The sequence below is a fragment of the Stegodyphus dumicola genome, chromosome 10 (genome assembly GCF_044657685.1).
Source record: "Stegodyphus dumicola isolate Sdum_Otavi_A_Nest chromosome 10, ASM4465768v1".
NCBI lineage: Eukaryota > Metazoa > Arthropoda > Arachnida > Araneae > Eresidae > Stegodyphus > Stegodyphus dumicola.
Genome location: NC_140777.1, coordinates 17,421,726 through 17,448,786, shown reverse-complemented (window position 1 = coordinate 17,448,786; position 27,061 = coordinate 17,421,726). Strand labels below are relative to the sequence as shown.

At 34.2% G+C, this 27,061-nt stretch overlaps 1 protein-coding gene and 1 long non-coding RNA gene across 3 annotated transcripts in view; one reads left to right on the top strand and one right to left on the bottom strand.

Moving 5' to 3' along the window:
- The window catches only part of LOC146994905 (uncharacterized), a 131,619-nt gene that overhangs the window by 64,656 nt on the left and 39,902 nt on the right, over positions 1–27,061 (bottom strand). The gene's annotated exons all lie outside the window — the stretch shown is intronic.
- The window catches only part of LOC118191490 (tryptophan 5-hydroxylase 1-like), a 108,260-nt gene that overhangs the window by 74,128 nt on the left and 7,071 nt on the right, over positions 1–27,061 (top strand). For both annotated transcript variants that reach the window (XM_085824681.1, XM_085824682.1), the window contains exons 10-12: positions 5,646–5,772; positions 13,784–13,879; positions 25,446–25,579. In XM_085824681.1, coding sequence (XP_085680807.1) covers positions 5,646–5,772; positions 13,784–13,879; positions 25,446–25,579 — 357 coding nt within the window. The remainder of the gene's footprint in view (positions 1–5,645; positions 5,773–13,783; positions 13,880–25,445; positions 25,580–27,061) is intronic.

Sequence of the window (27,061 nt, the reverse complement as noted above, 5' to 3'; positions counted from 1 at the left end):
ACTCTTTTCCTCCAAAAAAATTATAAAACCGCTTTAAAATGAATTCTGAAGAGAATTTTTCGTGGCGTCTGTACGAACGTATGTAGTACGTACGTATCACGCATAACTCAAAAACGAGTAGCCTCAGACGTCACCATCGAGATACGAGATACGTAGATAAGGCCTGCGCACTGAAACGAAACTGGCTTGTGACGTCACGGTTAAGGGACCCTCAGCAAACTTTTTGTTGGCTTTTATAAGTTGTAATTTTTTATTCATTATGTTTTAAGAATTGAATTTATGTTTACTTTTGACATCTGAAGCATCATCCCTTGTAATAATTACTAACACTAGTAATATAAAAATTGTCAGCAAAATTTATGATTATTTATTTTAATTGGAAACGAATTTTATATGAAATAACTGTCCTAAAGGGTTAAAAGCATTACACTTATTTCATTACATAATATGTAGAATATCAAATGAAGAGTAAATTTGATTCTTGACAGAGTACTGTGTTCTTAAATTTAAATATCAATGTTTTTTGAAAATCGTTAAATATCATTTTATCATGATGAAACTTAAATGCATATGTTTAGCTAATATAGCTTCTGTTCACTTTTATATATGTTATTATCATGCAATCAGTTTGTTTAAAATTTGTTATGCAATATAAATCTTTCTGAGAATGACAGAAAAGTTTCTGAAGTAATGTATGTAAGATTCATATTAAGGTAATTAAATTGCGAAACTGCAAAATGAAATTTTAAAAATGTACAGTTATTGAAGAAGCAGTAGTAATTGAATTCATATGTAGACATACTTGTTTTCATTGTATTTCAATTCAATGCAATTTTTTTAATTATCTTTTAAATTACAATCTTTAATTTTAGTACGTGGCACCACCAAAAGCTATGTTAGTTAAGTTAAAAAATTGCTTACATTATACAGAAAAGTTTTGAACATGATGTTAGGATTTATATTTTCTTTTCATGTGGATATTAATAGAAAAAAATATTTTCAGAACAGAGGTAACGCTTATAGTTAAATAGGTATGATGTAAATATTTGCAAGAAATTTCAGTTTCTAAAAGTTTTTTAAGTATTTTGTATATTTTAAAAATATTTTCAAAAAAATTTTGTATAACTTTATTTAAAAAACTTTTTTCCTGTCTTATTTGGAATTTTAATATTGATAGTCTTCAGAGCTATGTAATAAACATTATCTCAATTTAACTACAGATTCTGTCGAATAATTATGTAGCATTAAGAGGAAAACATTAACTGTAATCTGATTAACATACAATATGTAAGTAAGAAATAATTTTAAGACTAGACTATTTAGTAATTTATTACATTCAGAAAAATTTTCTGACTGATATAGGGCATTTAAATGTTAGTCTAAATATTAAGTAGTCTCTTGCATTCGTTTGATGTTTTATAATCTTGCTACATTAATATGATAGATATAAAAAATATGCAATAATTATAGAATGAGAGATAACATGTGTTCCCACTGGCAAACATTTTGTTAAAGTAGTGGGTGAAACAAAAAAATTTGATGCGGTGATGAGAATCAACGAGAGACACAAGGACAGTGCAGAAAAATCAAAGTAAAAATTTTAGCTACTTGAATTTTAAAACCAATTTTTCTTCAAAGAAATGATTTGCTTTTAAAAGCACCACACCATTCTCAAATAATTTTGTTTTGATAATAAATACCAACAAAAGAAAATGAAAATATTTCATATTCGTATAAGCTTTGTAAAACATTATATTGCCGCTTGTAATTTTGTTTAAACTGATTTTATAGTATGAGATACCAATTTCATTGTTTAGCAAGGAAGCTAAACTGCGCGAAGACCGGTCCTCTAGCAGTGACGTAGTAACTCAGCGCGCAGGCCTTATCTATCTCGATGGTGACGCCTCAGAGCGTTTAAATTTTGTATATAGGACTGCTATAACATGTAGATGTGCACCTCGTATTTCGGTTGCAATCGGCCGCGGCAAACGTATATAAATATATTTATATATATATCCACTCTGTTACCCGGCTCCGTGATCTCAGTTTCTTTACTCTTATATGTTTGTAAATTGTACATTTTTTGCTTTAAAAATTATTATCTTGTTCTAATCTTCCGGTTAATGTTTTTATGTCTTTAGTAAAGCTGTATGCAATATTTTTAGAATTATCAACAATTTTATATTTGTTTAAGTACCGCTAAGCTTGATAATTTTTTTGATGGCGGCCATTGCTTGTTTACATTTGAAACAGCAGAGTAGTGGATTTGTTGCCAATCTAGAGAAACGTAGCTTCGCAACAATAAAGATAACGCCTTCATTTATTATTGCGAATTAAATCATTCTTAATCCTTTCTGGAATTTGTTCGAGGAAACAAGATTTACTTCGTAGTTTTTAATACAGATATTTTGAGTTTTTATGTATTTTTGCCTTATCGCGAAGTGAGAACTGAATGAATTGAATGAGAAATACTCAATCGTCTGTGAAAAACTGTTTCTTTTTTGTTTTGTTTGTTTAATTTCTTTTATACATCGTTCTAGCTTTATTATAGTACTTGAATAGAACATGTGGCAACGATTAGATAATTCTATTCTTTAAATGATATAAATGTTGTGCATTCTGAGTTATAATATGAACGAAATATAATACTGTTAAGTGAATCTAGCGCCAGATTGTCGCTATGGTAAGCAAATACTGAGTGAATTTTAAAGAATGCATTTATTCCATTGTGGTTTATGCGCTGTCGGCGAAGTATATTTAATTCAATCCAATAAGTTTAAACGAAATGCAAGAAAAAATGCGTATAATTTAATATTCTGTACAAGGAAGTCATGTGGTGTACACATCAGGTTTTTCAATTTTTACTTTGCGCGTCTATGCTCGTGATAATTTACTTTTCTTATGTGATATATTCGATAAATTAATCACTTGAAGTTTTCTACTTAAAACTATCACACACAGGCTGTTCGCACATTTTTTAGATGATTTTGCTTTGCTATTAAAAAAAATCGTCTTCTTGGAAACTCTTTTTTTAACAGCAACTATATTTTTGAGGTTATAAATAATTGTTTGCTACTTTACAGTTTTGTTTTTATGCAAAATGGTGCTTTTAGAGAATGAATGGATGGAAGGCTATGTTTCTGAGCTTTCCAAGGAAAATTATTCGTATCTAGTTATTAAAAAACGCTCGAATGGTACAGAGGTAATATTTTTAATATTTAAAGGAAATCCGTAAAGTCAGAGGACAGTTGAAAAATCCTTAAAATACTCAGTGTGAACTGTAAGCAAATGCTAAGTTGGTTAATGCTGATTTGAATCTCAAAAAAGCTAAAAAACACAATGTGCATCGTTTTTCTCCACGACATAACGGCGAACGCAGAACGCGCTGCAGAACTCTTTATGTGAAACACATATTCGAACAGGAATAGAAAAATAATGACACAACAGATGAATCTTGGATGTACAGTAAGACCCCGCTTAACGCTGTTTCGTTTAGCGCTGTTTCGGTTTAGCGCTGTTTCGGTTTAGCGCTCTTTTATTTCAACCCGGGGATTCTCCGAAATTGTGCGCAGCGCTAGGTTTCCAAATAACATATCCGAAACAGTGTAGTTGTGTTTCTTGCTTTTTATCATTTGAAACAACATTTGTTGACATTATTGTAAATTTGATATATAATACTATAACGATTAATAATACAGTGACAAATATTATGATCTTTAGTTTTTATCATGGGTGATAATAAAAAACAAGAAAAGAAAGGAACCAGAAAAAGCATTTCACTGGAAACTCAAATGCAAGTGATTAGAAGATTAGATTCTGGTGAACGTCAATCTCAAATTAGTGCTGCATTGATTTTGGCAACTTCAACAATAAGGACAATTCTTAAGAATAAAGAAAAAATACTGTCATCGGCAACTGCAACTACGTCAAGCTCTGCAACTAGAATTACCCGTTCTAGAAATAACATTATAGAGGAAATGGAAAAACGACTGTCTATATGGATTGACGACGAAATTGAACGCAATATGCCATTAAGCCAATCTATCATAATGCCTTCTCGACAAAAAGGCAGAAAATTGGAAACCCAGAATAGACTGAATGATCTGACTGAGAATTTTATTTGTTTTTAAAAGTATATGCGTTTATATTGTTTTTATTTTTGTAAGAAATAAATGTTTGATTTCATTTTTATTAAAAAAACATTATTAAATTTAATGCCTAACCATTTTTTATCCGTCTTCCCCTAACCCCATTATTTACATGTTAAGATAGCCTCGCTTAGCGCTGTTTCGCATTACGCTCTACTTCGATGGAACGTATCCCCCGCGTTAAGCGGGGTCTTACTGTATTTAAATAAAAAGAGATCCATTTATTATCATCAATGGAGAGAAAAAAACTTAAAAAATGGTTCAAAGAATCTAAAGAAAGTTTTTTTAAAAGACTTAATGATTGTTGCTGGTTTACATATAATGGAGTTTTGTGCTTTTATACTTTTAAAAAGGAGACTGACCAAACGTCGACCAACAATCCTCCTTGGACTTTGGAAAGCTGTTCAAGAAGAATAGAATAAAATACCACTTACGATACTACAAAAGGCTTTATTGTCTCGGAAATCACGGTGTAGAAAGATAGGAAAGAATAAGTATTATCAAATAGAACATTTAAAACAGAAAAAATTTAGGTAAAGTATTTCTGTAACTACAATGAAAATTGTCTAAAAGTGTGCCAACAGCTTCTCTATATTCCTTTACTTTTTAGGTATATTCGCCATATAACGCGCCCCCTTTTCCCAGATGTGTCATGCCAGTCTAGAAATAGTGTGCGAGTGGAGAACAAAAGCATAAAATGAAATTAAACACGACCTAATTCAAAAGCCATTTAAAAAAATCTGATGTGTACACCATATGATTTCCTTGTACGGAATATTAAATTATACGCATTTTTTCTTGCATTTCATTTAACTTATTGTATTGAATTAAACCTACTTCGCCGACAGCGCATAAACAACAATAGAATAAATGCATTCTTTAAAATTCACTTTGTTTACCATAGCGACACTCTGGCGCTAGGTTTACTTAACAGTATTATATTTCGTTCATATTATAACTCAGAATGCACAAAATTTATGTCATTTAAAGAATTATCTAATCGTTGCCACATGTTCCATTCAAATACTATAATAAAGCTAGAACGACGTATAAAAGAAATTAAGCAAACAAAACAAAAAGAAACAGTTTTTCACAGACGATTGAGTATTTCTCATTCAATTAATTCAGTTTTCACTTCGCGACAAGGCAAAAATACATAAAACTCAAAATATCTGTATTAAAAATTACGAAGTAAATCTTAAACGCTTATCTCCTCGAAAAAATTCCATGAAGAATTAAGCATGATTTAATTCGCAATAATAAATGAAGGCGTTATTTTTGTGTTGCGAAGCTTAGTCTCTCTAGATTGGCAACAAATCTACAATTCTGCTGTTTCAAATGTAAACAAATATGTCCGTAATTTTATATATATATGTAAACAAATATATAAAATCTTCTATTTTAATAGATGTTGGTAACTAGAATCAATGAGGTTTTTGCTTGGTGAGATTAGATTTATTACGCTGCTCTTAACACTCTTATTTTTTCCTTCTCTAGGGACTGCTGTCATGAACTCCTGGGACATGTACCTCTTCTTGCTGATGCTAGTTTTGCTCAATTCTCTCAAGAACTTGGTCTTGCTGCTCTTGGAGCGTCAGACGATGAAGTGGATAAGCTAGCTACGGTAATTTATTTGCTCTTTAATTTTCCTCATAACTGCTTTTACTAGCTTTGTACCCTTTTACTCCAGTATTTTCCCTCCCCCCCTCCTTTTTAATATTTTTATCGTTCGAAAAACGAGAGGAAAAATTTATGGGAATCATTTAATTTCCCAATGACGAGGTTACAGTAAGAACATAGTAAATGAAAAAGAGTCATGGATAAACTACTGTATATTACTATAAAGTCATAAGTTGTCTTTTTTATTAATTTCATTTTGGCATTTCGCGTTGATTCACTATAAATGTCGTTCACTTTTCAAATTGTTTCCAACAAATATTATCGCCCTGTGTTATATTTAAAGAAATTAAATAGCGAAGAATCTGCATAAATGTATGTAAGTTTCCCGCATTGTTGATAAAACAACGGTATCTAGAGCCATCCAATTTTGATTGACGTAATCCTACCGCGAATATGGGCATCGGAAAACCCAAATTTGCATTTGGAATTTGTTTTACTATCGATTTTGTGTCAACGGTTGCATTTCAAACCGTACCACGCGTAGCTCCTGCAACAGTTAAAGCCGGAGGATTACGTCGACTAGATATCTGCGTCAACATATAAGAAGCATTGGAGGACCAAGATTTCTCCTCCAAGTTGATATTCAGCGATGAAGCAAAGTTCCGCTTATTCGGAAAAGTTGGTGAAATAGCGAAAAAAAATCTGAAATTTGTTTATACATAAATCTTTGCAAAATCGTTACAAAAATGTGTAAACACCCTCTATATTTTACAGCTCAAGTTCTAAGAGATTCGTTTCTACGAATTCACGAACAAACAAAACGAGCAAAAATAGTAGTAGGTAGTGCTTTGATAGGCACTAGTATGAGATATAGCTGAAATTTATTACGGCCTTGTAAGAGGACATCATCTTGAATTGTAGTTTTAACAAAATGGGACTACTCCCCATATAGTGAAGGCGCCAATGGACCTGAGGTTTCCACTAGCAGGTAATCGCAAAAATATTTCGGGTTAATTTACCGACACATCTTTTTTTAGCTTCCGGACAATTCCTTTTGGGATGCAGCGACTAGACGTGAATAAACTGCTCACATTCTAACAGATTAAGTATGACATCCAGGCAGAGATTCCGTAGCTTAAGATATTAACTAATGTTACGACAAGCATATCGAAAGAGATTGACCTTCCGAGGCTAAAAAAGGAACTTATTTATAATAAAAGGTATCGTCTTCAATACCTAAAAATAGTGCTAACATATAACACTACTGAAATTGGCTCGTTAAAAAAATAAAAATGTTATTTGGCTCCTCAAATCATATTCTAAATTTTTAACTCATTCAAAATAAAATTACAATTATTCGGCTTAAAAATCTATTTTAAATTTGAATAATTTACTGTAAATAACAAATATCGCCTAATCTTACTTTAATGGACAGCTGTGTTTCTAATAATACACTGAAGCGCCACTAAATTTAAGATACCTGATTAGTAACGAGTTGCTGCCTACAGCCTTGATAACGGCTGCCTCTCGATGACGCATGAATGCAGCAAGTCTACGGAAGTTTTCCCAATGTATAGTTTTCCAGCCGTCGTCTAGCATTTCCATAAATCGATTAAGAACGCAGATGCGGATGACATGTTTGCGTACTTTTCTCCAGAATATTCCAAAAGTGCTCAATGAGATTTAAGCGCTTGTATACCTTTTCCAGGTGTCCCAGAGGTATTCAATGACTTTTAAGTTCGGCCTTCTCAGCGGCCATTCCCACGGAGAGATCACGGCGGAATGCTCCTCGAACGAAACTAAAGGAAACCAATGATATGGACAGTTGCCTGCTGCACACTCCATTTCCATCGAATGCGTGAAGGGATGTATGTGATGGGCAAGCCGATCCTGTATTTGAATGGAATAAGGCTACTTGGTATAAGTACCAAAAGTGCCAAACATTATTAGTTGACAGTTGAAAGCAGAGCTATTTCATAATACATGTTACATAATACATGCTTACATAGTTCATACTTACACATGCTTACATAGTTCATAATGGACACAGTTCATACCTGCTTACATAGTTCATAATAGACATAGTTCATACATGCTTACATAGTTCATAATACATTGATCCTGTTTTATAATATATGCTTACATAGTTCATAATAATTTTCATTGTCCATAGTTCATAATAACTTTCATTTTCCATAATTCATACATGTTTCATAATATATACAGTACATACGCAATGTTGATCTCTACTCAATCTGCAGGAGAGGGGAAAAAAGAGAGAGAGATTGATCGGGATTTATTCCGCACTGCACAAGGCTTCCCAATTCTTCCAGTTTCTGCATTATCTGCATATTTTGCTGAGAAATGCTGGCTGTTTGATGCTTATGAGAAACTGCCTGTTCCGGAAGCTGCACATGCCACTGTGCGGTTAGAGGTCATTAGGTCAAGTAATGGTCTGTTTGCCGATGGCTCCACAGACACATCTATCGGTATTTGCAATTCATCGCTCATAGTAATAGGAGGGAAAGGGCCCGTGCCTCGTCACAAATCTCGTTATTTAAAGGGATGACTTAAGACGATCGGGCAAAACTTTATGATAGTATTCATAAGTCCTTCTGCTTTGTTCGGCAGTGTCCCATTCCCTTTGCCACTGATGTTGTGCTGCTGTCCTTGTCACTTTTTTAAGGTGAGACCACGGGAGTTTGGTTATAACGCTTTGAACATCGATATTCTGAGCTGCTTCTTTTGCTAGCGTGTCGGCTTCGTCATTACTTTGTATGCCGGCATGCGTCTTTATCCAAGAAATGAGGGTATTCGTTGTCTGCGAACTCTCCTTCAGCATGTCCTGAATCTCCGGTATGACAGGAGAAGGATGTCTGGGATTTCGTAAGGCATATATGACTGACAGGCTGTCTGTAAGAATATTGATAGTGGATCCTACTGGGGGACTTGTTAACTCTATAGCTTTGCGAATCGCAATTGCTTCAGCTTGGCATACTGAATTTTTCTGTCCTATAAATGACCTTTTTATGTTATCAGTGTTTCCTTGTTCTTAGTTACTATGAAGCCACAGTTACCTGTCCGTCAACTTTTGAACCATCCGTGTAAATATAATATTGATCTTTTATGTCAGAATCATCTTTCCGTGATGTGTGGGCCGAGACTCCTTGTCTGTAGTCAGACGGATGGATGACATTTAATGGCCTTTTTTCTTCACGGGGGCTGTGCTGAGATGTGATGTGTGCTATAACCCCTTTTCATGGTGATGAATGGGTTGCATTTATGAGACGTTTTGTTTCATAGTCTTCTGGATCATAACATAGCGGTCCAAAAGTGGTGCAAAGATGTAATTGCAGGACAGTCGTTACTGTTGCTTCTTGTGCTGCTCTAATATGTAGTGGCGAAAATCCCGCCGGTATTGTAGCTGCCGCTGTCGCTGTTGTATGATATCCTTTTGTAATAACCAGGGCAAAGAGGCGTTGCATAGTACTAAACAAAACTATGTAAACAACTTTCCTTTCCCTTTCGTTCATTTGAAGTTGCCCAGATCGCCGGTCCATAGAGGGCCATTTTTCCCACGATGGACTGATAGAGGATTTTTAGGATATGTGGTTTAAGGCCCCTTAAAGTATTTGCAATTGCGTATGTTCTCGTGCAGGCTACTCTGAGGTGAGGCAGCCAGGAGAGCCTTTCATCGATTACAAGCCCCAGCAGTTTTAGTTCACGAGTTCGTTTGATTGCACGGCCCTTGAGCTTCAAAATTGGATTTCTTGCAAGAGTTTGACCTGGTTTGTGTATCAAACATTGTCAAAAGAAAAACAACCCAAACCAATACTGAATCGCAACCCACACTGAATATATGTCAACATGTGTTCTAAAGTCATATTCTTAACTTGAATTCAGAATCGAAATTCATCACTTCACATTTATCATGATTTCTGTGACTCATGCGATACATTGGACGTAATGGCGTGCTATAAGAGGTGGTACTCTTATGGGTCTTCGGGTTCTGAAATCTATATGCTGAAACGAGGGCGGTAAAATCCAGCTACTGACTGTCGACTGGATCCCTCACTTTGTTAGATAGTCATCTGAGCTAAGATTTGTTGTCTCTAGTCTCGTAAGATAATCAGAACAAGCTCACGAATTTTATCGTGGCAAATAGTGAACGATTGCGCCTTTCGTTGGTATAATGCTTGCGCAACATATTGGTGACAGAATGACTTTTCCAAGTTCTTCCCCAAGTTTGAAGGACAGCATTCCGTGGGACAGGCGGTCTACAATCCCTTTTTGCCTATTGCCAAAGCACTCGAGAGGACTTTCGGCTCGCCGTACATTTTAACTGCCTCATGCTGCACACATACTATACCATTATATCTGGAAACAAGCAATAGACTTCTTTTGGATATAAAAAACAGTGATAACAAAATAAGAGAGAAAAATGCTATATATTTTCATTGGGTCAAGGCACATATTGGTGTTACCGGGCGGATATGCTAGCTATAGAGGCAGCCCCGGGAGAGGGTGATAGTTATGACGATATTAATGATTCCAGAAGAATAACCTTGAGAAAAATGAAAGCAAGTGTAATTGACAAATGGGCTCGGGAACGAAATGGTTCAAATAAAAATAAGGGTTATTTGAAAATTTTGACCATAAAAACAAAAATGGATCTATTTAATAATATAGATACTATTCAAGTTATCACGGATCATGGTAGATTCCCGGGCTATTTAAAACGTTTTAATCTCCAGGGCAATGATCCATGCTTGGTTTGTGGGAAGTACGGAAATGCAGCTCATTTTATGGAAGAATGTAAACTGACCGAGAGTGTGAAGACGAGATTTGGAAAAATAAATGAACAGAATGCAACTGAAAATAAAAAATTCTTGAATAGCTATGCAACAGAAATTATGAGGATTGTGAATGAAAACAAGACTATCATAGGAATAGGACATTAAATAATTTAGTTTTTCTTTTGTTTGCGAGTTTTTGTGTTGGGTGAGGGAGTTATGTGTCGTCTTACTATTTTTTTATTTTCTAACCGTTAATACTTACGATTTTCCTTATTTTGTATTGTGTGTGTGTATTTTTAAAGATACACAATCTGTGTTAAACTGTTTAATCTGTGTTTTAATCTTTTGTTATCTTTTAATTGTATTTTTGTTTGTCTGCGGCGGGTGTGATGCGTTAATCATGTGTGTGTGTGTGTGTATTGAGAATACGGCAAAGCACACTAGGGCTATTTGGCTAAGGGAAGGGATGCCTTTCGTGGAGGACTTTCTAAGGGAAACTGGCTCGTATACACGTTACACATGGGGAAAACCACGAAAACGCCCATGCAGCCAGCCCGTTCGCGGGATTCGAACCTCGGACCGAACTACCAGTGTTCAACGACTTTACCGCTCGGCCGCTGGTGGGCTGCGTTAATCATGAGGCCGATTATTAGAAATACATCGAGGAAGGCCGATTATTATCATCGGCCAGGAAGGTTGCAGCATACTCGTAAACTAAACTAAACTATACCATTATATATTTACAGATATCCATGCCTCCGGGATTCGAACTCGGGGCTTTCGACACGGCAGTCAGCGTAACTAAACCCTATCCGATACACTTAATATAGTATACTGGCGATTATTCGGTTGCTGATTATTCGTGTTGGACGGTGCCCATGCAGGCGTACTCAGTGCTATCTGTGTCAGTATGTAAAAAACAGAAATACAGAAATAGAATATTTATGCAATTATGAGGAAGTTGTGAGGATTTATCTATTTATTTTTAACTAATAGTTAATTTAAGTTTAAACACTTTTCACCCACTCTCTTTTCACCAACACTTTTCATGCCACAATGTAAATGAGATAGCAAGCGTTTATTCAGATTGAGGGAGAAAGAATTGCTATTTAAGCGGCGGTTACGCAAATTAATCTTAGAGCGTGTTTTGCCTACTTCAGACAACGTTATACCTTGACTTATTAGCGAATTGATTCTGTAACGTTGAGTGCTTCTAGCCATTAGGCTTATCTCGCCGTTTTTCTACCAACCAGAGCCTTTCCTGCACGTAACTTTATCCTGTGAGCCGTTAGGCTAGTCCGTTACATTTGATTTCAGTTCAACATTATGTATCTAAGTTTAGCCAGAAGTGCTTGCTTGTGTAAACCCATGTTGGGTCATTGTTATTCTTTGTATTCAAATAAAAGGATCTTGTACACACTTGTTCTGACTTTTGTTTTGTTTCCCAAGTCTAGAAGATAATTCTTCTATACATTTTTTAAAGCCTGTAGTTTATGCTTCCTAAGAATACTCAAGTCAAGGTAATAACTAGTTGTATGCCCAAAAAAAATGAAAATAAAAAATTCTTCGAACACGTCGATCAGGAATACATCGAGGAAGAGTTCGATGGAGATTCGACCTTTTAATATTGACCACATACGGCTTCAAATGTCATAAGAACAGAAGAGGCAGAGAGTGATACTGACAATTATATTAATCCAGAGATAGTACAGTGGTTAGCGCGCTGACTGCCATGCCGAAAGGCCAGGGTTCGAATCCTGGAGAAGGCATGAGTGTTTGTAAATGTATACTGTCCGTGTGGCATGGGGGCACTCTAAATATGTGGCGAGCCGAGAGTCCTCTCGAGAGGTTGATGGGAGGGAAAGAGGGGGTTGATCGGACCCGTCTCCCCAGGTGATGTCCATCAAAATTGGAGGCGGAACTGAGCTAAATCGCACTGTCAGCTATAAGGTGCTCAAGGCTGCTGCCAGAGACAGTCGTAAATTTGCGCTTCCTGCCAAGAGGAATTTCGTGGGCTTGGACTGACTATAGATCAGACGAGCATTAGCAACAACAACACAGAAGAGGCAGAGAGTGATACTGACAATGACATTAGTCTCCAGACAGCAATTCACCTGGGGACTCCGGAGCATTACGTCACTACCTGCTCTCTGACCACGGGATGCACATACGTATTCCCACTACAAACACACAGGCATTCTGTAAGCTCGTGGTCAAACAGAAGCACTTCTGCCGGCAGCTCATCAAAATTATGGAGAAGCTAGCCAGTCTCAGCACGGACCTCTGCGCAGCAGAATAAATGACCCTGGAGTGACCATTACAGCAGGAGGTATCCTCTTTTAATGGCAACAACTGGAATACTAATCGTTAGCACTTTACAGACTATCACTACATCTTTGTCTTTATCGTAACTTGTTATTTACACAAATGCAACAATTTTACTGCCAAGGTATACCACAATTGTTTGTAATCAATCATTCATTTTCAATAATGTACTCACGTATTTGAATTAGTGTTGTCTTAAGGGTTCTCTAGATCATGGTGGACGTGGTGCTATACTAATTAACCGTATGGTAGAGGCATAGTGCCCACGTCCCCCGTTCCTTATTTTTATCCTTATCCAAACAGCAATGACTTCTGTTGAAATTCTATAGGATTGTGTCAATCAAAGCGGATTCGAATACAAATATAACTCCGAAAAACACGCTATTAAATTCAACATATATTTAAACATTCTCAAAAACAAATTGCACATTTTTTAAAGAAATAAATCCATACAATATGCATGAAAAGTGATAGTTTCAATTATCTGTGTAATGCTTTCCAGGCATTAGCCCGGATAACCAAGAGTACACTGTACTGTGGAATGAGAAAGCACCAATTATCGAATTCACCTATTATTTTGTTTTTTTTTTTATTGAAGGCTTCGAAATTGTCAGTTGTGCCCATCGTGTTACTTTTAAATTTCCTTAGCGAATTCTACAGTTCCTGCAATGTAAATCGCACGGCAGTGTCCTTACACGAGCAAAAATGAGACAGTAAGCTTGACGGTATTTGCATAACGCTGTCTATCCCTAATTCAGTGATACCTCAGTATACTTTTCTTTCATATATTTTAGATTCTAGCAATCTGCTGCATATAGCAAACCACCGGTTGCTAAATTCCAAATTATAATATAGTTAAATGCGACGCTAATTACATTTTCTTGTTCTTTTCAGTGTTATTTTTTCACCGTGGAATTCGGACTCTGCAAGCAGGGTGGAGAAATGCGTGTCTATGGAGCCGGTCTTCTTTCGTCAGTGGCGGAACTTCAGGTACTTTGAAAAGTTCATTTACATTATATACATATATATGTAAGATATAAAAAAATGCGATGGCTGGGCTAGGAAATGATTGGCGACCTTAAAACTGACTGATACGCAGTCGCATGGACCTCCGACCTAAGGTTCTACACAAATCAAAGTTATATGTCCGTGCGACGGAAAAGAATCTACCATCCACCGTCAGCGGCATTCACTGAATCAATGATAGTAATATTACAATGCTAAATTGACAATGTCATCTATACGATAATTGTTACATAATAATCAGTATGAAAAATAAATATACGATCAATTAATAATTACATTGTCATGGATAGGATCTATGTTGTGGAGAGTGGAACTTATATATTAACCAGTTTTAAAACCTATGTCTTCTTCAATACGTCATAACTTCATGCTCTTATCAGTTACACATCTAATGATGTGTGTCCGTATTATTTTTGCAGTTATCCACAGAGTAAGCCAGTCACATCAGTTCAGGCAGTTGATAGTTCCATAGCGCAAAGTATATGATGTTGTGTAGGCTATTTTATGTTCACTTTTGTTAAGTTCATCGATCAAATAAATACTATTTGTTCACTTCGATACATCATAACTTCGTGTCCTTAACAGTTTGCACACTTCATAATGTGCGTCCATAGCAATTTGCACACTGTGTCGCAATTATCCACAAGGCAATCACGAAATTGCAATGGAGAAGTTCATTGTAATATGTACACTATTTTACTATTATCCATAGAAGCAAATGTTTTGTAAATAATGACTTGGCTCCCAGATGATAAAAAAGAAGGAAATTAATTCTTAAATTTTTCAATACAATTCTAAATTGTGCAAAACTACAGATTTGTTAAACAGTTCTAGTCAATACAAATTGACTGGTATTCCAACCATATTAAGCACATATTCTAAAATAAAACGTCTAATGGAAAACAGGAACTAATTCCCAAGTAAAATATACATAAAATACATAATTATTCAACACATATTATACACCAATCATCATACCATAAAAATACACGTTTCAAATGCTGCAACTAATTTTTATTACAGTTAGAATATTTACCAATCAAACCTTAAAATTGACTATTCTATATTTTAAAATTGACTATTCTTATTTTATACCTTAAAATTGACTATTAATAATACCTTAAAATTTACTATTCTATATTTTATGTTCTCCCCCTAAGTTAATCTTGTAGAGTCATTAGGATTTTTGGAAGCAAAAAAGATGAAAAATTAGCAACCGCCTTCGCCGGGAATCGAACCACGGACCTCTGGAATACCGGCCCAGCGTGCTGCCGTTACACCACGAAGGCACGCTAGGGAAGTGGGAGAAATACCTTATAATCTGTTCTCCCAAATTAGAGATCTTTCTAAGTTACATAACGGTGCTTTGCAAAGGGAACTAAAACCTAAAATTAACCAATCGCAGCTTAGCTATACATATGCACCTATCTAGTATAAATAGCTATTAAGTGCGTAGTCTCGCTCGCTTTCGCCTGCCTGCTGACAACGTGTCGCTCAGCCTCTGCTAGCTATTCGCCATTATTTAAAATGTAATTGCTTGTCTAACATTATGGGGCGCGTTTAGCAGTCTCTTCTATCAGTTATGAAAATATGTGTTAAGAAATTCGTCATTCAAAAACAAATGGTGTTTAACTCTCAAGCTGGTCCTGCAATAATTTTTCTAACTAAACGAAAACGATCCGTCATCTAATCTGTATTGCGCACTTATCGGTGAAATCTGAACCCAACATCTGGACGTTAAACTGTCATGTGATCTGAAATGCTATAAAAGGTTAATTGCATCACAGCATTCGACCGATACTTTGTTATGCTGCTCCTGCTTGGAACACGGTCACTCAAACTCAACTGCATCAATTACAAGTAGTGCAAAACAAATTTCTGCGCATTATTACTGATTCACACTATCTTATCCGCAATAAACTTTTACACAGAGACTTAAACCTTGAGACAATTCCAGATTACATCAGAAGATCTAATGAAAAATTCTTCAACAAAGCTGTGCAATGTGACTTAATTATGTTAATTACTCCCAAGTCTTTAATTATGAAATTCTCTTCGAAGATAGAAGCGTCAGATCACTTGCAGCTCACACCTTCATGGGAGGAGACGACAATATTTTCACTTAGCTCCTGAATCGTTGTTTATACTTCCAATGCATCTGATTTTGATTGAAGTTCTTCTGCAGCTTGAATATTATTCTTGGAGATTGATAAAACCAATGCTGTGAGATTTTTCGCATTGTGATGATATAGTAGTGTTGCAAATAGGTTGCTTAGGTTGTTGTTGAGTAGCTATAGTGTATTGCGTTGAATAGTTGTATTAAAATTCTGTTGTACAGTTGTATTGTATTGTGTTGTATTTAGCACAATTGATTGAGGTTGTTTAGTTGTATTTGAATTTGTCATTGGAACTATTGCTGTAGTGTATCTTCTCATATTGTTGTCATTGATTTGCATTATCTTGGGTCCTCCTTGAAAGCTATGATCGCTCGTCACGTTTTGCGAACTTGTCCGACTGGATTGTCTTGCTCCTTTTGGTACTTCTCTTCTTCCTCTTTCCTCCGTTTTCTCATCTGAGATTTTCTCCACGTCCGGATTTCTTTATATCAAGTGCCCTTGGGCTTTAATTCTGGAACCGGCAACATTGCACTTCGCAATAGCTCGGTCAATTATAGAGTCTAAGTTTCATCTCTTCTTCTCTCTTCCCTTCTACCTCTACACGCTTTGTGTCGCCTTGCCGCTAGCTACGCAGAGTTTTAATTTTCCAATTTCGACCATTATTTAAGAAAAGTGTGCTGTACAAACTTTCGGGGGGGTGCATAGCGCACCCATGGTGATGATGCGTATTTTCGAGGAATAAAATTATCTGTGGAATTTACCGTCATGTGTGTTCTTCGAGTGTCGTCTATGTAACTACGCAGAGAAGTTTCTCCAAGTTACAAAGCAGAGAATCACCGCCAATCCATGGCAACTTTCTTTCTTCGAGTCATCTTATTACAATAATGAAGCAGTTATATTACATATATATACATATACAGGGTGTACCGTAAATGTTGCGACAAACTTTTGGGGGAGGAAGGGCACATCATAAGGATTAAGAATTGTATGCCCGGAAATGTCAGGGGTAATGGTAGCAGACGTAAAAAATGATAAACGTACAATTATAAAATTTTCAGTTATGCTAAAAATCATCCTTCATTTGTCGTAGAGGTTTTTTTCAAGGGACTTTTTCCCCAAAGGGAAATGAAAATTTTCTGCAATTTCTTTTTTTGTTTTGTCTGTTTCCTTTTCCTGAAAATGAAAATATTCAAAATCTGCATCTAATCTTAGTACCTGGATTCCTCGTTCAAAAAGAACGCGGCACTTTAAAATTAAAAATCTGAAGTGTATATCACACAGAACATTAAACCACACCTTTTACAGAAATTAAACTATAGGTATTTTTTTCTGCATTTCATTTAAACTCATTTCCTCGAATTTCAATCGAGATATATTTCTCATTCAGTTAATTCACTTCTCTCTTCGAGACAAGACAGTTAAAACAATTAAAAGAAAAATTTTTGAAACTCAAACTAGGCTTTCTACGTAAAAACAATCAGCTCGGCTGACAGGAAAGAAGGCAGATTTTTTCGGCGCACAAAAAAGTTTTCTTTTGGTCCCACTCGGCAAAAAGACGCTGAAAGTGCAGAAGCGGAGTTAATTCCCTATTCTGCTTTCAAATGTAAACAAATATCGCTGCTATGGTAAAAAAATTAGGCTTAACCATACTTAAACAACTTTTAAGTTGTTGATAATTCGACAACTATTGCATTCAGATTAACTAAAGGCATAAAAACCTTAACCGGAAGATAAAGTACAGCATAATTCTATCATTTTTAAAGCAAAAAAAAAAAAAAAAAAAAAAAAAAAAAAAAAAAAAAAAAAAAGCACTTTTTTACAAACATAAAAGAATTTAAAAAAAACTTAGCTCATGGAGCCGAGCAACAAAGTGAGTATATATATACAGGGTGCCCACTAAAGTCCTGTACCACCCGTTTAACTGCCGAACGGCTGCGGCTATAATCATAAAAATGGTGTCCAGGTGTAATAAAGTGTCTATGAGATACTAGGTGAGATAGCTTTCAACGCCACCTGGTGGAAATTAGCAGAGTTAGCGTCCCTATCTCCAAAATGATAAGAGATACTAAGAAAAAGTGAAGTACAAAGTTGTAGAGTATCGTCAGTTTAGTACAAAAAGACACCTCGTGGACATGAATGATAACAAAACTTTTTACACGCTTTTTTTTTTTTTTTTCCAATTTCCGGAACTGTGACTCTACGAAATGATCTTAGAAAAAAAACAAACAACTAGTTATTACAAGCTACCTTTATTTTTGATGTTTGACACTTCTACTGTCAGTTGAGATGCACATCTGAACCCTTGTTAGAACTTCTTGTTGCACGTTGTAGCATAAAGGGTGACACGTCTGTAGAAGCATTTGTAATACGTCGTTGAAGGACCCGCAATGTTTGTAGAGGGGTCACATACACCTGCTGCTTGAAGTATCCGCACAAGAAGTCCATTGGAATCAGGTCAGGTGAATGTGGAGGCCCCTCTTCGAAACCACCGTACCCGATTATTCTTCTCCGAATTCCTCCATCAGGTACTGCTTCACTTGCGACGTCATGTTGGGACCATCCATTCAGGAATTGAAGGTTCTCAACAAAATCGGGTATTATGTCTTGCAGAAGTTCTAAATATTGTGCGGCCGTTAACGTATCCTGGTAAAATATTGAGCTGATTAGTCTGTTATTATAAATTCCACAGCAAACATTAATCGAAAACCGTATTTGATGTCAAACGTCAGCAGAACATGATAGATTTTCCAGTGCCCAGTAATGGATGTTGTACCTTTTATTCCGCGAAAAGCATGCCTCACGTGTCCACATTATACCTGCCAAGAATGTTGGCTGGACCTCTATCTGTTTCATGACGAAGTTGCACCATGAGAAACGTGTCTCGGCATCCCCGTCCAGTAATGCCTGATTTAGAGTTGGTCGGTATGGATGAGCACCTAATTCATTTAAGATTTTCCAAAAGCGACTTTTTGAGAGACCACAGTTTTCACTTCTCTCTCTTGTGATGCTGTTTGGATATGCGGGGCCGTATGATAAGACATCTTCCGGTTGCACTTTCTCACTACTTTAGCTGGTCTACCGGATCGCAGTCTAGTCACGCAACTAGTCGATCAGTCGGCTAGTCACGCGGCCTTAAACGTTTCACAACCTGTAGTATGGTTTTGTATGAAGGATGCTGGTATGCAGGAAAACGTTGCCGATGCAACCGCCTTGTGCTCCCCCATCTGACAATAATAATTGTTTAAAAATCGCTCCATGACCATGAGCTTCAACGTACAACCATGAGGAGGTATCTCTTTTTATAGCTGTCAAGGTTTTTATAGCTGTCAAGGCTGTCAGGTGAACATGTGTGACGTTTCATACACTTTTTGCATAATCCAAAAATTCGCACGCACCAAGCTCAAGTTGCGTTGAGTTGATGAGTTTTGCGACACGATTGTGCACGATCTGTATGCTGTATACTCTGTTTGTAAAGACAATCAGTACAAGGATACAACCCACGGGGTTTGAACCACAATCCTCTCGACTGGGAATTACAAGCGACATCACTGTTTCGCGATACGGGCATGTTTTTCATCCGAAAGATAATCTTTTCTCATTTCGTTCAAGTTTCGTGACGTCACAATTTCAGAAATCGCGTAGAAATAAATGTGTGCTTTTAGTGTTCTGTTTTTAGCAATTATATCCCCAAGGTATCTTTTTGTACTAAATCGACGATGCTCTACAACTCTGTAATTCACTTTTTCTTCCTATATGGCGTAAGAGAATTATTTAAATTCAATTTAACTTTACTATTTCTTTTTTTTGAAACAATTTTTTTTTTTTTTTTTTTTTTTTTTTTTTTTTTTTTTTTTGGTACTTCGCAGCTTTTAGCTCTGATTACCTAGCTTGTTTCTCTATTTTTTTTTCTCTCAAAATGAAACATTGAAGTTCTAATAGTTTGGTTTTCTTTAGGTTATGAATTATAATTTTTGCACTTAGCTTTATATAAATTTTACTTACGGTATCTGTTTAAATAGAATAGTTCATTTTAACTTTAAATTTTAGTGAATTAAATTAGCAATACCATTTAAATTCCCAGTTTTTTAAAATTTCCCTGTCCAAAAATTGAGTTAAGAATTTTTACCTTAAAAATTCACTGTATTGTAAGTTAGCTCCCTCTTTACTTTTATAATGGCTCTTCTCAATCACATAAATTTCCATAAATGTCATTCTAGAAAATAACTTAAAGTAAGCACTATGCCTTTTAATATCACAGCCACAAACAAAACAATTCCTCTTTTGAAAAACATATAATTGCATTTATCTTATCTCTTGTAACACTTGCAACCTTAAATTTGTAGGACAAACCAAAAATAGTGTTAACAGTATTAGAATTAACAACCACAGAGCACATATTAAAAAATTCGCTACTACTAATTTTAACTCGCCAGATACAGCAGAATTAGAACATTTTCAAATACATGATTTCAGCAAAATTAGTATTCAAATTTTGGACATTGTGCCTGAATACAAAGAAAGATTATTTCAAGAGTCACTCTAAATGCTTAAATTCAAAACACTTTACCCATATGGACTTAATACATTCAACCAAGACATTAAATTAAATTCTGAAATTCCATCTCACAGACATTTTACGTTATTCAGTAAAAAAACATTACGAGGAACAAGAGCAGGTCATAGAGAGAAAAATAAATTTTTTTCGACAATAGATACAGTAAAGTTAAACGATAATATTAATAATTACTTTCTTACTGAAAATTTCACCAAAAATATAATTACTTGGTTGCATACTTGTAAACACAAATTCTTAATGATACTTTTAAAATTTGTTAAACAGCATTTTACCGGACACAATATTATCAAAGACCTAGTTATAGATTTTTGCAATTTTAAATTATCTACCAATAACAAATACAATGAACATTACTGAAAAATCGATTTCCTACATCCAAACTATGACAATATTAAGTTCAGCAAAATTTTCAGAAAATGTCAACAACAATTTCCAGCTACTAAAGTACAATCTCACCAGCTTTCAAATATCAAAAACTTCTTAGCAAATTGCTAATTAACACCATGATCTAGCTTCTACAGCCCATTGATAATTCAAAGAGCTTCAATACAATGACTACGTAGACAAATTTCATAAACATACTGTTACTGGTAGTTTAACAATAGTTCAAAACCAACTTTTAAGAAATTTAATGGAAAAAGGCACCAAATTTAGACCAGTACTAGAAATTGACAAAAATCATATGTTTTAAAAATCTAGGCGAGTTCATAGTTAAAACTAGTTACAAATTAAATGTTCCAAATTCTACCTTTATAGCTTGGAAACATGAAGTGTTAGAAGAATTGAAGCAAAGAATTCGAAGGATTGAATTTTACAGCAATTTACCATGGAATCTTCTCAATCCTCTGTTGCAAGATTTGAAACAAAAATTCATAATAACCAAAACTGACAAAGCCAATAAAATTTTCAGCATTATTTGAAAATTTTTGTCTCACTAATTAATACTAAACTAATCGGTTTTAATTAGTGAGACAAAAATTTATTCTTTAATGTGTTCCTATTTCTTTAATGTGTTGGTAACTAATCGGTCAAGTTAAAGGAAACTCCATCCCGGAATTGAACTGTGACAGAGCCATATCGACTATCATAACCAGACTTAGGACAAATCACTTAAAAGGGATGACGATTTCTGCAGACGGACAGCGTAGTTACACCAACATTTGTCCTCATTGCCCAGATGACATCCCACTGTCTCGCCATCACATCTTCAGCTGCCCAGCAATCCAGGCCAGACTGTTTAACAGCGGCATTGAAGACTTAGTGAACCTACTTTATGCTGACAGAGCTGCCAAGGTTGCTTCGAAGCTATATAATTGCACTTTGTCATAGACACGACATCATCATCAATACTGAACTGAATAATGCCATTACTTACAAAGTTACCAATACACAAGAAAATGTCGTTGCAAAAAAGCTAAAAGCAATTCATAAGAAACTACAAATTTCACAACCATCTAACTACAATAAATTAGCAAATCCATATGCTCTTCCTGAATTCCATAAATCACCACTCAAATTTAGATTTACAGTAAATGGTACAAATAATTACAAAAAGAATATAGATTACATATTTGCAATTAAACTTTAAAAAATCTGTATTTTAATTCGTCAACTAGTTAACAAGCAACACAACTATAGTTGGATTATTTATAACAATGCTCCAGTTCTAAAAAATTTTTAAAGTTTAGAAATCAAGAATATTAACTGCTATGACTTTGAAAACTTTTATACTTCTCTACCATTAGAAGAAATTTTTACTAGTTTAATACAACTCCCACAACTTTTTCCTGACATGCTTAACATCCTTTGAATTAAAAGATGGAAAACTTACTTGAATTTTACATTATTTAATAACTACATTAAAATCAATAATAAGATCTTTCAGTAGGTGAGAGAAATACCAATGGGAGCAAACAGTTCTACACAAATATGTAACCTATTTCTTTTTGCTTATGAATATAAATTCCAACTAAGTTTGAATAAGAATGAATTAAAGTTATTTGCAAATACATTTAGATACATTGATCATATTATAACTTTCATTAATTCTGCTTTTGAACAATTCGAAATTTACCCAAATAGTTTAACACTTAATAAAACTAATACGAACCAAGATACTATTGAATACCTAGACCAGCTCATAAATAAATACAGCAAAATTAAATTATATGATAAAAGGAGGGATTTCCAGTTTAATACTATTAAACTAATTAATTGGAATTCTCTAGAAAAGTAACAGGTAACACTTTTTATAGCCAAATAATCAGAATAAAAAATATATTTACTGAAATAGAAGATATAAAGGAAGAAATAATAAAGCTAATTAATGTTCAAGTTAATAACCAAGTCCCAACACAATTTATTAATTTATATATTAAAAAGGCAGGCATTAACTTTTAAGAAATTTAATGGAAAAAGACTTTATAATTTTTTGACTCTTTATGATACGATAACATTACCTTAAACCTTAACTGGAGGGTAATGGAGGATTTTGAAGAGTTAAGGGATTATCTTGTAAATATTAATTTGTAAAAATGTATGTCTAAACAATACTGGATTCTTTCCTTTCACTAATGAAGGGCCAACTCTTTTCAAAAGTCTCAATTATAACCCGAATTGAGTGAAGATTTTTAGTATTTAGTAAAGTTTTGATTAAACTTGTTGAATTTCAGTTTTAATTAAGATTATTAAAATAAATTTCTTACTTTTATTAAAAACACTTTAATATTTTTCAAAATTAAAATTAATTTTTAAATTTTACTTCAAACAATTTTTTTCGTACTGTATTTCAAAAACACTTTTCGATTTTTTACAATCCTTAATATTTTACTATCCTTAATAGTTTGCAACCATTTTTTCACATAACGTTACCGTTAGCATTTTTACAATTTTTTACAAATTTTTACAATACTTCACAGTTAGCAACATTTTTGCAACAGAACACACATTTTACATTACTTAGAAATTTACAAAATAGGTTTATAAAAGAGATCCAACAGATAGCAGCTTAACACTCAACTTAACTTTATATTAGCGCCCTCTATTTATAAAGTTAGCATAAACACACTACTTAACATCACTTAGTTTGGCAAATGCTGCTCCACTCTCCAAATACAAATATAATTGGTTTACAGTTAAATTAAAACTTACTAGTTAAATTAAATTAAAACTTTACTTGCCTTTTTAGTTTTATTTTAGTTTTATTGTTTTAGTATTATTTATGTATTTTTTATAGATAGTATCTAGTTTCTTTTTTATTTACATGCATATTCGTGTAGGGGAAGTTTTCTGTAGGCAAGGGTTTCTAAATTACTTTGGTTTTCTAAAAAATTTGGTTTTATTCTCTTAATTGACCTTTTTTTTTATTTTAATTCTAGTCGTTTACTTACTAATTTCTCAAAATTTCACTTGTTTAAATTTCTTTTTAGTAATTCACGGCATTTGGTTTTACTTTTGGTTTTGAATTTTACTTTTCCCTTGCCTACATGGATGACGAAACACGAATTGAATAAATGAAGAGATAAATTTGGAGGCAACTTTCCCTTGATAAATCTGTCTCCTGCCTGCTCAAAAATAATTCACTTATGCATTTTTATAATTTTTTAGGACTAAAAATTTTTTTTGAAATTATATATTAGTTCATGGATTTTGATACTTGCCCTTGATTTACATATGCTCTCAGAATTTAAATGATATTGTAGATTGATTCGCAGCAATAATTAATCATTTATTTTTTTGGAATTAAATTTCATTAACTTTTAATTTGCTTTTTACGAATAGAGAATGTTTGTTAAATTCAAATTTCATTCCTTCCAGCAATGGCGCAAGAGAATTATTTAAATTTAACTTTACTATTTATTCTTTTGAAACAATATATATATATATATATATATATATATATATATATATATATATACTTTTGGTGCGGCCGATTGCAACCAAAACCGTTGGTGCACAGCTACAAGTTATAGCAGTCCTATATACGAAATTTCAACCTTCTGAGACTACTCGTTTCTGAGTTATGAGAGATACATACATATGTACGTACGTACAGACGGGCCACGAAAAGTCATTTCGGAATCCATTTTAAATCCTTTTTGCAACCCGTTTTGGGGAAAAAAGTCCTTTATTCTGTCCGTACAGATGTCGAGCAAAAGCATCGTTAAATCGCATTGGATAACTGTCAAAATGGATATTTTCGTTGACACCCGAAAATTTTCGCGATTACAATACTTCCTTTAATTCGTACAAGGAAGTAAAATTATGCAAATCAAGCAAACTTAGCAAATGTTTTCGTGGACTTTTTTTTTTTTTTTTTTTTTCAAGAGCAAGGAAAAGAGGGTGGTTCTGCAAATATTTTTTAGCTTCTGAAGAAAAGAGACCTGTGTCTAAAAAACCACAAAAATCGATAAATTTATTCAGGTTCTACACCAAGTAAAGTTGCTTTTTGTGCTCAAGTTTAAATGGTTGATTAAAATCGAAGCCAAGAGGTTTTGGGTGACTTCATCCTTTACTCTATCCATTATGGACATTTCATTTGGCAAATTTTTATAATCTATTTTGAATTTAATTGAACAGGTCTTGTAATTTCCAACAATACTTTGATCATACTAATCGAATTGTTAATCACGGTAAGCGGTGTATTTTCCATGTTTTTGTATATAAATAGGCGAGACTTTGGTAATCCGATAACAATAACCGAATGATAACATTAACCGCGATCACATTAACTGACGTTTAATTGTATGCTAATTTATTTGACGTTATTAGTAAAATCTCTCAAATATTTCTCTCTCTCTCTCTCTCTCTTTTTTTTTTTTTTTTAAATTTTATTTAGCATGCACTGTCGCCTGCTGCAGAAGTGTTGCCATTTGAGCCCGAAAGAACCTGTCAACAAATACCTTTAATTACAACATTTCAAGATCTTTACTTCTACACTGACAGTTTTGAAGAAGCCAAAGAGAAAATGAGGTAAATTAATTACTATTCGTAAACTGCCACCTTTCAAAAGTTAAAAACTAAATTAGTGTTTTTTAATTATTATTTTTGCTTAACTTTTAAAAGAATCATGGAATTTGGAAACAGCTGATGGGCAGTCGAGTACAATAATTACAATAATAGATACAGTAAGTCATCGGAACGCAAGAATTTCATCATTGGTCGTACAGGTATAATTCCGCCTCATTAAATGTGCCATTCCGTCCCAATTTTGATAGAGAATATCTTGGGCGTTTAGAATGTATCTTTCCCTACCACAACCTCTCGAGAGGACTTTCGGCTTGCGATGTATTTTGAGTGCCCCCTTATCGCACGGACACTATATCAAGGATTCTTAACCACTGTGCCGCGTTACTTTAGTGTGCCGCCAAATTTTAAGAATACGTTCGGTTAAAATTATTTTTTATGAATTTATATATGGTGTGATTGGTCTCATGCAATTCAATTTTTAACCCAAACAGCGTTAGCCCAGAAGGGCTATTAATTTCCTTTTGATATTTTGCGTCGAATCGCTATTATCGGCGTATCACTTTTCAAATTGTTGCCACCAAATGTTAGAGACCTGCATTATATTTAAAGAAATTAAATAATGAAGAATCTGGATAAATGTTTACATGTTGCTAGCAACGGCGCCTAGAACCATCAAATTTTGAATAACGTAATCCTCGACCCGAATATGGGCATCTGGAAGCCCAAATTTGGAATTTGTTTTATTATCTATTTCATATTTTCTAAAACTTTAATGAATTTTTGATTTAGAAACTCAACGATTTTAAAGCGAGCGATGGCAACATTGTACGGAATAGAAAAAAAAAAAAAAAAAAATTAATCTCGAGCAAGCGAGACGATGAGTCGGGAATTCTAAAGGTGTGCTGTTTTTAAATTATTTTGCGATACTGCAGTTGAATTGAACTTTATGGTTTAAGTGCGAAGAACGTGACATTTAATTAAAAAAATCTGATGTGTACACCACATGACTTCCTTGTACGGAATATTAAATTATACGCATTTTTTCTTGCATTTCGTTTAAACTTACTGGATTCAATTAAATCTACTTCGCCGACAGCGCATAAACCACAATAGAATAAATACATTCTTTAAAATTCACTCTATTTGTTTACCATAGCGTTACTCTGGCGTTAGGTTCACTTAACAGTATTATATTTCGTTCATATTATTGCTCAGAATGCAAAAAAGTTATATCATTTAAAGAATATAATTATTTAATCGTTGCCACATGTTCTATTCAAATACTATAATAAAGCTAGAACGATGCGTAAAAGAAATTAAGCAAACAAAACAAAAATTGAGTATTTCTTATTCAATTCATTCAGTTCTCACATCGCGACAAGGCAAAAATACATATAAACTCAAAATATCTGTATTAAAAATTACGAAGTAAATCTTAAACGCTTATTTCCTGGAAAAAATTCCAGAAAGGATTAAGCATGATTT